This window comes from Ptiloglossa arizonensis, chromosome 10 (genome assembly GCF_051014685.1).
Source record: "Ptiloglossa arizonensis isolate GNS036 chromosome 10, iyPtiAriz1_principal, whole genome shotgun sequence".
NCBI classification, from domain to species: domain Eukaryota; kingdom Metazoa; phylum Arthropoda; class Insecta; order Hymenoptera; family Colletidae; genus Ptiloglossa; species Ptiloglossa arizonensis.
In genome coordinates, this window is record NC_135057.1 from 5,532,331 (window position 1) to 5,546,376 (window position 14,046).

Sequence of the window (14,046 nt, forward strand, 5' to 3'; positions counted from 1 at the left end):
GACGCTCGCAGAATCGCGCGGGCACACCATTGGACAAAAGATCTTTCTTCGCGTTCTTCGGGTTTCGCGCGCGTGTTCCATTTTTTTTTTTCTTCTTCTTTTTTTCGTAATTTAGTCTACCACGAATTGCTGGCCAGTGCTGACTACGCCGTCTACCAATAGACCGGCGTCATATCCAGTATTATCCAACGAGGCCCGCCGGAGTCGGCTCAGTCGTGTGATAAACGCGGAGCACCTAGGTAGGTAGGTGCGTCTGCACGTCCATCGGCGGCGAGTGAATCGTACAACGGCGAACAATGTGCTCGTGGACCCCGTGAAACGGAACACGGCTTGGTCAATCGACGTGCTACGAACTGTTGCGAAACCTGCGTGTCGTCCTACCCGCTGTGTTTCTATCGGAATTATACGCGCCGTGACGTCGTCGAGTGGAAAATTAACTACGAAGTTCGGTAGGAGACTTGGTACCCAGGTGTTTCTCGGTAAGTTGCGCCTCGAGGGACGATGAATATTTCATTGATTAGATTTCACGTGTCTTGAACCTTTTACATTTTTTTATGATTTTACTCTTTTATTTTCTTAACAGAGAATTTGCGTTTTGTATTTTATTTTATCGACGAAACGAATTCGGTTGTTTTTTTGCGTTCGAAATCTTACTTGTTCTTCTGTTTCTAAGAAATTTAGTCTTTTGTTTATTCAAGAGAGAGTTTGTGTATGCTTTTTTTTAATACAGGGGAAGATTATGAGATGTAAATGAATATTTGTGTTAGTAACTGTTGGACAGAATACGATATTTGCAAAGTTAATTTTTTCAAATTTAGTCTCGATCGGATCTATCTCGAAGTGAAGAAATATTTTACTATTGCGAGGGGAGGTTAATGTAGCTTAAGAATTTTGCGTCGATTAGTGAATAAATGGAACAGTTTGATTTCCTAATTAATATTTTATCCAACGTGTAAAATACGCGTCGAAGAACGTACTTGTGGAATAGTGTCTGTTTACTATTTTATTTAAAATACACGTAAAATAGTTTTTATTTAGTATTTTATTTAAAATACAGAATAAAAGTTGATGAAATTACAAGTTTCCTGGATAAATTGCGTCCGAAAACGGAGACAGGTTTATTTAACGTTAGAAAGTAGTCCGATATTTTAATCAATGTTTAAATTAACGTGCAGAAATTTGTGCATTTACTAAGCACCGGAAGACATAAATCGATACCTATTCAATATTTTTTTTTTCGAACTTAATACAGAAATTTTACATTAACGAGATTGGTGAATAAACTATGCCGTCAAAAAAGGAAAGATTCAGATTTATTTATCGCTAGAAAATAGCAAAGTCTAGCTTTCTACCTTCAATTGGAAAGTGAATTGTACATCTAATTAAACGTACAGGAATTCCTAGGCAAGATGCGAGTTAAGGAACAGAGAATGCTGTTTATTTAGTATTTTAAGATTCGTAAACGTTGCTCAAGAATTTCTTACCAACGAGTCAATTCGTGAATTGCATTCTAAAGAAGAAATATACAAGGTGGGCCGATGAAATGCAAATACTCAAATGTCTTCCTTGTTTACGGAGACAACGTAATATGCATATTACTAATGTAACGACGAATGTTTATTTTTCTCAAAGTAAACAATTATTCCTATCCTCGATGGGAAAAATTATTCGGGACAAAGTTAAACTGTTCGTAAAGACAAACAGTTATCGTGAAATTATTTTCTTCAAAAGCATTTTTTTTTTAAGTTCAAGGTCATTCACATTGTTTTAAGCGAAACCATGTTTTTTTTTAAATACATCGATTTTTCTCGACATACTGCATATAAAAGGTATTCGAGAAAGGTATTCGAAGAATGGATACTTTCTCGAAATATCTCAGGTGTAGAATAAAATAAATAGTTCAAAAGTGAGACGTTTAACTACGTCGAATAAAATACATGCTTTATCGAAAGAAACTTATTGTAAAGTATACTATTTTTTTAACAACGTTAAAAACGTTAACAAATCGATCTATTTTAAAAAGAAAAAAGTCGATAACTTTGTAATTTCTAGAAAAATAAGATTGAGAAAAATTTTAACTACGTTTGGGCTTCCAAACAGTTTATCTTTATAATAAACAATTTTTATATACATTTGTGATTAACGAAGATATTTAGAGATGTTTTCTATTTAAAAGATGTTTATTTATAATTGCAAACAGAAACTCTTCGAACTTAATAAATTGAGAGCTATTCATAGTAATCGCTTAAATACTCTTATTCGATAACATGACATATAATTTATAATCTCTGGTACGTAAATTTACTATCCGTCAAGATAATAAATCGATTGCATTCTACCTCGCAGAAATACAGAGCAAAAGATATAAAAAATAAATAAAATCCTTCATTTTATATTTATTTTATCCTCGTTGCAGTTACACGAAGCAATTAATAAACGTGCATATTTTTTGACAGATAAATATCGATGAAAACGTTTCGAACCTGTATACGAAAGTTGTATTAATTGACACACGAATCCGTATCATTGTTTTCTTAAAACTGTAATCGGACATTAACAGACCGAAACCACCGTTAGTCCTTTGTGCTCGTTCTATTTGTTCCAGAGAGATGGCCTTTTTCTAACTGTTCCATTGGGAAGAAAAAGTATGAAATGCAATCGATGAATCATAAACTTCGTCTATATTTGAATCGTTATAAATTTAAAGAATATTTTACGGTATTAATTCAAACGAGATTCAAAGTAGACCAGATTTAATAAACCGTACATTTATCGTGTCTCGATATTTTCTCTTTTTAAATAATATCGTTCTCGCGATCCTTCGATTGAGACACGTTTTGTAAAATTGTAAAATCCAGTTTTTCCAGACACTTCGTTTCAACAGACCGAAACTACCGCTAATCTTGAACCGTACAATTCTCTGTTACATTTAACGCTTATTTTCTTCTTTCCACTATGTATCCCACAACTTTCAAATTCCACGAGAAAAAGATTACGTAAAAGGGAAACTAAAAGCGGATAAAAAGATAAATACCTAAAACGTTTGTTTCTACCGTGTTGAAAGTTAAGATAAATCGAAAACATACATTGCCACCGTAATATCCCGGTGTGTAAAATTTAAGTAAGTTTGATATTGACGCGAGACGATATTGACAATTTCTCGTTCGATTGAGCGATAAAAAGAATTTCTTTTCAGGTATCGAGGGAGGAAGATCACCACAAGAGAATGAGTCTTCGTTGGATCCACGAAAATTTAGAAGCGCCGACATGCGACGAAGAATGCAGCGACATCGATGACAGTTGCAGCGATGACAGCTACGATTCCGATCTATCGATCGCCGAAGAGAAAGGAACGGTGAACGAAAAGGAGATCAATGGAGATCGCAGAGGAAAAAGAGAAACTAGGAGACATCCGACCACCACGGTGAAATTTGACGAAAATGGGTATTTGCCAGTAATTAGTAGCTACCGTTCAAATCGAATCTTCGTAAACTTCTTTACGTATTTGTCGAGTTGGACTCGCCTCGCGAAGTTTCGCGAAGTTTCACGAAGTTTCACGAAGTTTTGCGAAGTTTGTTCGATCAATCCGTCGTGGATATTTGGATTAAAATTTCGTCAATAATTAAAACGACTTGGACGTTGTTCACGATCGAGTTGAACAATGTTCCGTAATAATTAAACTGCGTATAATTGAGAACGTTGCTCGGGTAAGATTTGATATAAATTTGGAAATCCTAATTACCGTTTACATTGGACCGTGCATAGGTGTGATCTACGGGCACGATGTGGTAATGATTATTAATGTTCCCTAGCGTGAAAGCACCGATGATGTGCCTATGTTTTTATACAATTATGTAAATATCACGGTCGAGCGATCGGAGGTGAAACAAGAAAATCGTTCGAATCCCTCGGTTAATATTTCGTATGATATACGAGTTTCTGACAGTGACGAACACGCATTGCATATTTTACAACGAGTTTTCCGCGAACCAAGTCCGCGCAGTTGCAATCCTGCAAACGTAATTTCCTTGTAACGCGTACTACAACGAGGATTCATTAATCACGCGAATCGATTAACTCTCCATCCCGGCGGGTGCGATGTTAACAGTTTTAAATTTGCTATTATTCCCCCTACGACCTTAAATACTCGCGACGAATCTCGGTGGGAAATTAATTTATCCTCGAAATGGAAAAAAGAAAAGATATTGTCGACGACACGAGCTGTAAAAGAGAAATACCGAACGAGGCGCGATTACTATGGCAAACAAGTAACGGGTTCATCGATCACTTAACCGGATTCATTTTCTACTTTGTGGCGTTATAAAGTCAACTTGAATTTATCAATCTTTCGCTCTACCTTGCGACTTGACAGATGAGAATTAATTGAACGATTGAGTCGATAAACGTTTACATTTCCAACCGAATTATATTTTTAAATATTTCTATACAAGCTGTATTGAATATTTAACTGTATAGTTAAATACTGTATAGTTATATATAATATATTATATATTATTATATATATATATATTATATACAGTTCTATACAGTAGTATAAAACTATACAGTATTTAACTATACAGTTAAATATTCTGTACAACTTGTATAGAAATATTTAAAAATATCATTCGGTTGGAAATGTATTAATAAACATATATATATACGTGTTTATTTTCTAGAAAAGTCGCAATGGTAATAAAAAAAGAAATACAAAATTGAAAAAATAGCGCAAGCAGAGTTTTAAAGTATAGATGATTTCGAAGAATAAATTAACATTCTATGGAATATTTTTTACGGAAATATCTAGCTTGAGTATTAATTAATTCGTGGACGTATAAAGGATGGAGAAATAATTTTGTTTGGCGATATAAAAGAAAAAAAATAAAATAGAATTCGTGCGATAGAGAGTGAAGAGCTTGACAAATTTTGTTGGCTAAATAGTTTACAACTTCTGGCTGTGAGGTGAGAGTTAATTAAATTGGTGCTATGTACGAGTACATAGTCGATGACGGAAGTGTGGTATAATATACTGCGCAAAGGTTTTGGGCAAACATTAAAACCTATTCACCTCGAGGCGCGAGGGTTATAAATAGGACCCTTAATAATTTTAAAAATAAAAATTAGGTCAGCTAGGGTTAAACGATCTTTAGTACTCGGTATACTGAAAAGACTTGAAGTCGTGATCGGTTCTGTTCAATCAATAACGCGATTTATACACGATGAAATATTCAATTTTGCGTTGAACATCTTCGAGAGAAACGAGGAAAAAAATGTAAGAAAAATATTCAACGAAAGTTGTTCGTTAAATAATATTTTTTGAGGCAAAACGCCCTTACGCAGCCTTTGAATATCGAGGTCACAGATTATAATCACAAATCCTGCCTTTGAACTATTCGATAAGATAAACGAACGCAGAAGACAAAGGTTATTTAATTTTTCATAGAAAGAAAAATCTTTCATCATAGAAGAGACAATCACTCACACAGAGTGCCTAAAAATTTGAACATAGTAGTTCATCTCGAAATAAATAAATTCAAAATGTAGAATAACGTCTTTTCCACGAGTCTCTATTTCGAAATAATCGAATAGAAAAAACATATATGGTACACGCACCAAAATCAACCTACCTTTATTACAAAATCATTCTCAATATTTTTCCTCAGATAAAAAAGCTTCTACATTATAAAATACCATTTCCTTGTACCGTGCACAAACACGGCGAATACTTGTAACGACACACGGCGTGCTCGGTGCATTTTTCAAACTCGATTTTCTCGAAAACGAAGACTGGTAAAAAAAATGTCATTTCGCATTTCCCGTACCATTTTACACATCGAATTTCCTCTCCTCTGATTTGAACTACGTATCACGGAACAGTGTAGAGAAAAACGGAAACGAATGGAAAGGGACCAACGTAGCTGGGTTGAAATAATTTTAATCGACGATCGAAATTTATTACGTAATTCCGCATCGTACCGTGACATAACTCGCGCAATTGCAGCCTCACGACGAAACGAGGCGTACCTTGATCGCAACATTGACGACAAACGCGAAGTTACCCCCCGATACGCGATGCGATATGCACTGATTGATCACTTGACTCGATTAACTTTCTGCTCTATATATGCATGGTCGCAGGGTCACTAGGTACAGTAGGTATCGGCCGCTTTATATCATTACCGGCATTCGAGAACCGTGGCAACCGACGAGTCTGAAATTCCGCGCGAATTGCATTAAAGCACACGCACGACGTGCAACGCGGAATTAGGATCGACGTTTACGACCGTGCTCGAGTTTCAACAAATAGATCTTGTGCACGTTCCACGTGTAATTAACGGGGGCGTCTTTGCGCAATGTCAAGACGTAATTCGACCGATGCTGAATTTTAAACGATTGCAATATTTTTATATCCCCCCCCTGTCGACTCTGTAAAATCACTGCGACGTATCATCTTTCGATTCGAAATCTTTGGTTCTCTTTCAAGACAAAAATATTTCAAAAGTCAATACGATTAAGTAATATTTACTTAAAGATCAGATTGTGGTTTATTTCTACTCAAAATGTATAATCTAAGAGCCTTTTGCCATTGCAAGTACTTTGTAAATACAGATTTTCCTCCATTGCTAACAAAATTTGTATTCTAAAGAGATGACTGCAAAAGAATTATTGGAAACATCAAATATAACACTTGTATTATACTTTCACATAAAGGAAAGTTTTGGTATAATTTCAAGTTAAGTGTTCGTTGTCAATGATAAACCGGAATAAAATTTCGATCTGTTTAAAATTATTATTCCCTGGAATGTAATCGTAAAGATTACTCCAAAGGGTCAATGTTCCTTTATAAGAATTCGAGGAAATGTTTCAAAATCGATTTCTAAGATTAGAAATATTTTTATTTCTCGGCACACTTCGATGCAACTTTACCCAAGTATTTTTTTTTTTAATTTATTCACGTCGGAGGCTACAAACGACAGATGTTGCGTTTCGTTTCACGAAAGTCACGTACCATCTGCACGTATTTATGTACGCGTGAAATGTATTAACGTATTCGTGTCTCGTTATTGGTACCATTAGTTTGATTACTATCAGTTGACGTTCCGTTTCTTGGATGAAGTCTACCGACATTGCCTTTCTTCCCCTCGAGCGTCTGTTTAAAATTAACGGGGTTGGAAAACGTCTACGGTGCAACGAAGCACGCTTCATTCACGAAGCCTGCTGACCTGAAAAGTCGATCGGCCCATTTTTCCAAACGTAATGGTATGTTATAAATAGCACACTACAGTGTGTCGGTTCGCATTAGTTTTACCATTATACCACACCCCCGTCTTTACCGTATTTGTTTCACTGGTCTCGAACAATGCACCGTCGTTGATAATAAAACTAAAGACTTCTGTATCTTGTAACATGTGTACGTGAATTTGTAAAAATTTATTTTACTACTTCGAACGTACATTATTATCAAACGAGAGTAAATCTTGTTCGAGAACGTTTCGAAGTCCAGGATATTGCCGAGGTACGAGATATTTCAAATAAATATTTACGGGATGTTTTCAAAGGTGTCTCTGTTTAACATTTATATTAAATCGGACAATTGTATAATAAACATGCCTATTTGTGAGCTATGAAGAGATACAATATAGGTACGTGGGGACAGTAGTGAATCTTTAATTTGTTAATTTATGTACGATACAATGGATACACGTTTAATTGGGATAATTGTTTCGATGAAAGGTCGTAGACCTTAGAAATTACAGGGATTGATCTTCTTGTCTGGTTTTAATTGTGCAAATGTTTCGTTTCAATTTTTAAAGATTCTTGGGTATATGAAAGAGAAATGTGGAAAAGGTCACTCGCGAACGGAGCATTAATTACTCTTGAAATTGAATTTCATGAAGCATTGTGTAAATTCAGTAAAGTTTCTTTTTGAAAGCGTTCTTCAATTGTCGTGTTTCGCGATTAAAGATAATCCTATCGGAGAAATTGCGAAAGAATTGAAAGTCGCTTCGAAATACAATGTTCGCAGCGCCGAAAAAGGAGAGAAAACTGGAAAGTTTTGAATAAAATATGTGATAAATAATACACGAGTCATGGACCTTACGGAAGAACAGAGAAAGTCGATTTTTCGTAACTTCCAACAAACTGATTTCCTATCTTTTTCAATAATCGCGGTAACTTCATTTTAATCGATTATAATCCGAAAAGTGTATATTTAGCAAATTTTATCGATACTTATATTTATTCCACGATGTACTGCTACAATGGATAAAAATAAATCCGGTGTTAATACACTATTATTGTCTCTATAAATAGTGTGTTCGTCCAGACCTAATTCAAACTTTATCCACGAAGCACTGTCGTATTAGTGTAGATCTGGAATTTTCTTTTGAATACAGATACTGAAAGTTCTTCGTTAGTAAAAAAGACGTTCGAATAAAATGTAATCCGCGTAAACATTATCTGACTTTACTCAAATACGCTAGCAGAATGACTAACGATAAGAATGATAGTACCAGTTTTACAAGACAAATAACATATCACATATTTCAACGATTTCTAAGATTATATATTACAAAGCTTGTTTTTACTCAAGGAACACACTTGGAGTACTCTAATATGCAACTTTAAAAAGACCTACATTCGAAAAGTAAAAACAAAAATGTTTACATTATGACATTTCGAAGTAATATTTCGTTGTTTATAGATTTAAAAGAAAAGTGTCATATAAAGAAAATGATAAATAAATTATCCTTGGGTAAATGCAATCAATTTAAACAAAAATACAGATGTTTTTCTAATAAACGAAAATATCAGCGATTGTAAATAAAATGTCAAAATTGTTTACTCGATACTGCATTCCTATACTTCTTAGATTACACTAGGCACAGTTTGACCGTATATTTTAAGAATACTCTGTGTATATATAGCCAGTATTGTGTATGTAAATTCCAAGTAACTTTTAACTTCAAATTGATAAACATACGCATTAATATTATTTTATTCAGAGTTAAATACTTTTTTAAATTCTAGAATAAAATTTTGGATACTTTGTTCGAGAAATAAAAATAAAAATACACGATAACAAGAAATTAATTATTATCGAAACATAATCCCATGTATATCGTGCAACTTTTGTTCGAAACATTTTCTAGTGGAACGAACAATTTAAGAATAATTTAGAATCTTCTAGTTAGATGACTCACGCGATATATTCGATTCTAAATATTCAATTTTATTTTACAGCACTTCCCATTACATCACATCCAAATTAGTTAAACAACCACCCTGTGTAATGTGGGACCCGAGAAAACCAGCAGAAAATCCTGTATACAATTGTTTGGTAATCAAATTATTTTGTCGAACTGGTTACCACCTTGCTATCACAGCTTCTGGAAGGATTCGTGGTTTGAGTGGCACTAATGAACCACATGGTAATTATTATGAAAGTAATAAAGATTCTAAATGATCGAAGCCCGTGGTTATTAAAAATGAACGATAACACGTGTAAAATATATTTCCAATAAAATGATTCTCATTGTTTTTGTGCATTTTTAGCCCTGCTTCACATTATACCAGTATCGTTTGGCGTGATTCGAGTACAAAGCATCGAAACTAGTCTCTATTTGGCTTTCAACAAAAAGGGTCGTTTATACGGAGAGGTAAGATGAAAACTTTCAACCTTGAGAGCTGTTATTATAGTTAATTACCACACCGATGCAAAGTACAGGATATCAACGTAGAATAAAATTCATAAATTATCAATGCATTCAATGTCGAATCGGAGATATTTACTGAAAGCTAAATATCAACTTACACGTCTCGAGTTAAACAAATAAAACGAATTTAAGAAATAAAATAATTAGAGCCTAATTCACGATACGTATGTGTGAATTAGTTAGCTTCACAAATAAGAAAGTGTTAAAAAGTGAGATAGACCGCCACGTGTTTTTTCTACATGAATTTTAATTTCTTGAAAATTCTAAATGTCAAAGTTTAAGAATTTTATGATCAATATATCAAACGGTTAAGTGCATTCTTTCGTTAAATTTATAAACGAACTAAAGAAACGAAAACTGACTTTTAAATTGGCAGAGAAAAAATTTGTATACCGTTAGTTTTATTATATAACAATGGAGTCTGGATGTAGCTCCATGTATTTAAGAATGATACAAAATAAATATTAGCATAAAATAAAATATTTTAAATGTGATTATTTAAAATGATCTATTTTCACATTAGTAAAGAAAAAATTTGTTTACCTCTACTTTCATTAATGTGTAATGAAATATAGTTGCCCAATGTTTCTATAAGCAATGTATAATATAAAATGCAAAGTAAAGGAAGTAGTTGTTTTAAAAGTGTAGGTGACAAATCATTCGCTGATCATTGCTCGTTTTTTTGCAGCCAAATATGAACAAAGATAACACAGAGTGGGAGCAATGGAATGTCGGTTCCTACGATGCTTTTCGTTCGCGAAAATACGCTAATCACGGATGGTGGATAGGAATAAAGAAAAATGGACGAGCAAAGCCAGGACAAAAAACACGTTGGGGCCAAAAAGCAATACAATTTTTAGCTTTACGGCAAGACTAATTTCTACGACTTACATTTTGTATTGCGTACTACAAATCAATCGTTCTATTAGGTTTTCGGGAAGATTGTGCGGATCAAAGAAGAATTAAAAATTTGTATTAACAAAGTGATAGATGTAATTCTTTTCTGTATAATATAACGAGAAGAAATCAACGGTTATTGTATAAAATAATTCAACGAAAATTTTATAAGCGATATCGTGTGTATCTTCTTTTAGCGACAACGAATATCGGGTTTCAAATCGATGAGAATAATTTAAGCACGAATTTTTATGATACTTTTTACGATGAATAAATAACTTCGTTACCTTCCAATAGAATATAATGTTTATTATAACACTGTGTTAATCAACAACGGAATAATTTGGGATTGTGCATTCTGCTTGTGCCCTTCAACTGAAACTTTTTCGCAAGTTGCAGTTTCAAATTGCAGTACATTTTCTTTTCTTTTAATTATATTCGTTGATCGATTACGCCACAGGCAAAGTGTACGTCAAGTTTTATCGATCAAAACTTACACTCTGCTTACAGCATACATTCGAACATCAATCTATATTTCAATATATGTATATCGTAATTATGTATAATATAATATACAGGGTGAAACACATGACTTAATTATTTCAATTATTTTCGGAGTTAACGGAACGACTCAAATTTTATTTGCCTGAAATAGTTTGATTCAGAGAAACCTACAAACTGATTATCGTATATTTTGTCTGAATTTTTCAACGTTGTACATTTTCCATCATCATTGTGCGAGTAATATTAATTATTAACATCCAACTGAACAAAACTATCAAACGAAAATTTGAATCAGTCAGTTGACACTGAAAATAATCTAGGTAACCAACTCACGTGTTACACCTTGTATTTATATGTACTTGTATATATAACTATTTCTTATCTCTTTTGTACAGCTAGATACATTGCATACAAGTATATCGAAACTCTTAAGCGAAAGCTTCAATTAAAAAACATCGGTGTTTGATTAAATACGGTAACTACAAACACTTATTACCCTCGCGTCTTATTTGTAAATATCAAATATGCTGGTAGCAGTCAACTTCGACGAACGCAAAAAATACTAGAAATAAACGTATCTTTGAAAAAGTGCTAAGAAAATAATATTCGGCTACGAGGTCTTACGTGTATCGTATGATTTTTACGATTAAAAATGCCTTCTCCGTTTTACAATTTTCAGCCAACGTCGTCGATCGATGTCATAAAACGGTGTCAGATCAGAATTGTTAAGATTCTTTAGTAAGAGCAACTAAGTTATTAAAATGCAATATGGAATTCTTTGGCAATATGTAAGAATTATAAGCGCGTTGCTTTGTAAGCGAGAAGCGTATGCAGTGACTTAAAAAACCATAAATTTTCAACGCGCAGATTCGAACCATAGACTTATAAATGGACATGATTCGAAAGCAAATTTAAAAAAAAAATAAGCAAATCTTCGCTTATTAATGTTTCTTCCATAAAAAGTATGTACAGATTTGTGGAACGCATAAATTACCCAAATAAGCACAGAATATTAAATGCCATCTTAAAAATTCTTATATCTACAATAATTTCTTCTTTCTTTTGTCAAATAAGGCAGTCATAATTATAAATGCGCGTACATACTTTTTATGGATAATTAAAGATCACATTATTTCAAGATCCCTGTTTCTTCGAAATTTTTTTCTAATTTAAGGACATGGATTCACTTCTTCTTGGTGTTGGGGCTGGTAGATTGAAAAACACTGGATGCCGACATTAAGTTCTCAATGTATTGGCTCAGTACTTGATTCTCGCTTCTCAATTTCAAGTTTTCCTCTTTTACACTATCCACTCTCTGCGACAAATCTGAACAAAAAGTACCTACTTAAAACTAGTAACAAGGACATTTAGCCTTTATTGATATTTCATAACGAATAATTTTAACTATTATCCTTAAAACTATATTATACCCTTTAGCAATACTTACAAAGACTATATAGTTTAAAAATTTATTTACCATCTAAAGTGTTCTGAAGTTCGAGTACTTGAGCAATCAACCTCGCCTTCTCTTCCTGTTCATCAGGACTAATATCTGGATCTAAACCTGCGACAAGATCACTTTGAGTTTTTACAAATACTTTTACAACAAAACAACGTAAGCTTTTGGAACTAACTATTAGGACTACAGCTTCCGTTTGTGAAAGTAGATGGGATAGAATCCATGCTGCGTCCTCTGCCCAATGCGTCAGATATGTGACAGCTGTTATCCAAAACTTCTTCTTCGGGAATAATTACTACGCATTCAAAATATTTATAACCGTCACTGAATTCAATCAAAGCAAACAATCGACTGGAATAACCAATTTCTTTTACGTTGCTAGATTATACAATTTAAAAGGACAGAAATTCAATGATATTTCACTCTGTTCCGAAATTGTAAAAAGATTTACGAGAAACTGCACTATTTGTTGATCAACAAAAGAAGGAACACAATCATTCCGATAAACAATTGCAAGGTAGATAAATCTGCATCAATACATGTATTCTATTCAATCTACCAATGGTCCACTAATCTAAATTTTTATCGATACTTTAAGAGCAACGTTCGACTAAAATTTAAATATTCTATAGATGTAAGAACGAAGTATAGGCAGGTTATAATCGAGCAAGTTGCGATAACAAAATTAGGAAAATTGGGTCAAAAACGTGCATAAATATTTCCTTACCTTGAGGATCATCATCGGCCAACGGTATACTATTTATGTCATCCTGAAGTTTCGCTGTCACAGACGTAGACATCTTGACGCCGAAGATCCTCGATGAAAGAAATAACACACGACAGGCAAACCTGCGCGCAAGGTTCGACGTTTGACCCGAGTTTATCGATTTTCACGCGAAACTCACACGAAACTGGTGGCACGTCTGCTGGAAGAACATCAAATATAAACGATCGTTGGTCGCTAACCGACAGGGATTATCCAGATCGTAAACTGGTAGAACAAAATTCTTGAAATCAAGCAGCACATTTAGAACGATTTAACATCGTGTGACACCATACGCCATTTGCTTTTTCGCTGACACCTGCAGGCGGTTCAATTCACTATCGGTTATGGTATCTTTTAAAAAGTTGATATTTTACTTTATACGCAATGAAAGAGATATTGAACAGCATTAAAGTTACGATAAAAATTTGTCTCAAATAAGTAAAAAATAAATAGAACTGTTTCCTGCGAATGGAAAGATATCACCAAAAAGAGTACAAGCACGTTCTTGTGAAACGCGTAGATACATAAATTGTGATTAAAGATTGTTTTCTTATCGTTGGCATTTTGTTCGTTATGTAAATTGAAAATGGAACACCATGTTTTACAAGAATTAAATAGAAATATGCAATTACACAAAATAAACATATGTACTTAAAAGCTGATAGTATTCCTATCTAGACGAGCGCTCATACTTACATACTTAC

General features: G+C 33.7%; 2 protein-coding genes across 3 annotated transcripts; one reads left to right on the forward strand and one right to left on the reverse strand.

The window, feature by feature from the left end:
* The first annotated feature begins 103 nt into the window (after window positions 1-103).
* LOC143152070 (fibroblast growth factor 1) lies at window positions 104-11,160 on the forward strand. Of its 2 annotated transcripts, none has more exons than XM_076321749.1 (5): window positions 104-479; window positions 3,197-3,444; window positions 9,244-9,431; window positions 9,556-9,659; window positions 10,405-11,154. In XM_076321749.1, the coding sequence occupies exons 2-5, from the start codon at window positions 3,227-3,229 to the stop codon at window positions 10,591-10,593; spliced, it is 699 nt and encodes a 232-aa protein (XP_076177864.1). In that variant the 5' UTR covers window positions 104-479; window positions 3,197-3,226; the 3' UTR covers window positions 10,594-11,154. The 2 variants fall into 2 exon arrangements, with proteins under 2 accessions (XP_076177864.1, XP_076177865.1); XM_076321750.1 differs by lacking the exon at window positions 104-479 and adding an exon at window positions 2,761-3,121 and having other exon boundaries at window positions 10,405-11,160.
* LOC143152071 (uncharacterized) lies at window positions 10,902-13,791 on the reverse strand. Its single transcript, XM_076321751.1, has 4 exons — window positions 13,304-13,791; window positions 12,752-12,871; window positions 12,595-12,681; window positions 10,902-12,443 (listed from the first exon to the last, which is right to left on the reverse strand). The coding sequence occupies exons 1-4, from the start codon at window positions 13,374-13,376 to the stop codon at window positions 12,301-12,303; spliced, it is 423 nt and encodes a 140-aa protein (XP_076177866.1). The 5' UTR covers window positions 13,377-13,791; the 3' UTR covers window positions 10,902-12,300.
* Between the last annotated feature and the right edge of the window lie 255 nt (window positions 13,792-14,046).

Excerpts from the sequence above, each read along its gene's own strand:
- LOC143152070 (XM_076321749.1), top strand. The coding sequence starts at position 3,227 with ATGAGTCTTCGTTGGATCCACGAAAATTTAGAAGCGCCGACATGCGAC. Across the intron at positions 3,445-9,243 it reads GTGAAATTTGACGAAAATGG|CACTTCCCATTACATCACAT; the intron begins GTATTTGCCAGT and ends TTTATTTTACAG. Across the intron at positions 9,432-9,555 it reads TGGCACTAATGAACCACATG|CCCTGCTTCACATTATACCA; the intron begins GTAATTATTATG and ends GTGCATTTTTAG.
- LOC143152071 (XM_076321751.1), bottom strand. The coding sequence starts at position 13,376 with ATGTCTACGTCTGTGACAGCGAAACTTCAGGATGACATAAATAGTATA. Across the intron at positions 12,872-13,303 it reads GGCCGATGATGATCCTCAAG|TAATTATTCCCGAAGAAGAA; the intron begins GTAAGGAAATAT and ends TTGAATGCGTAG. Across the intron at positions 12,444-12,594 it reads ACTTCAGAACACTTTAGATG|ATTTGTCGCAGAGAGTGGAT; the intron begins GTAAATAAATTT and ends CTTTTTGTTCAG.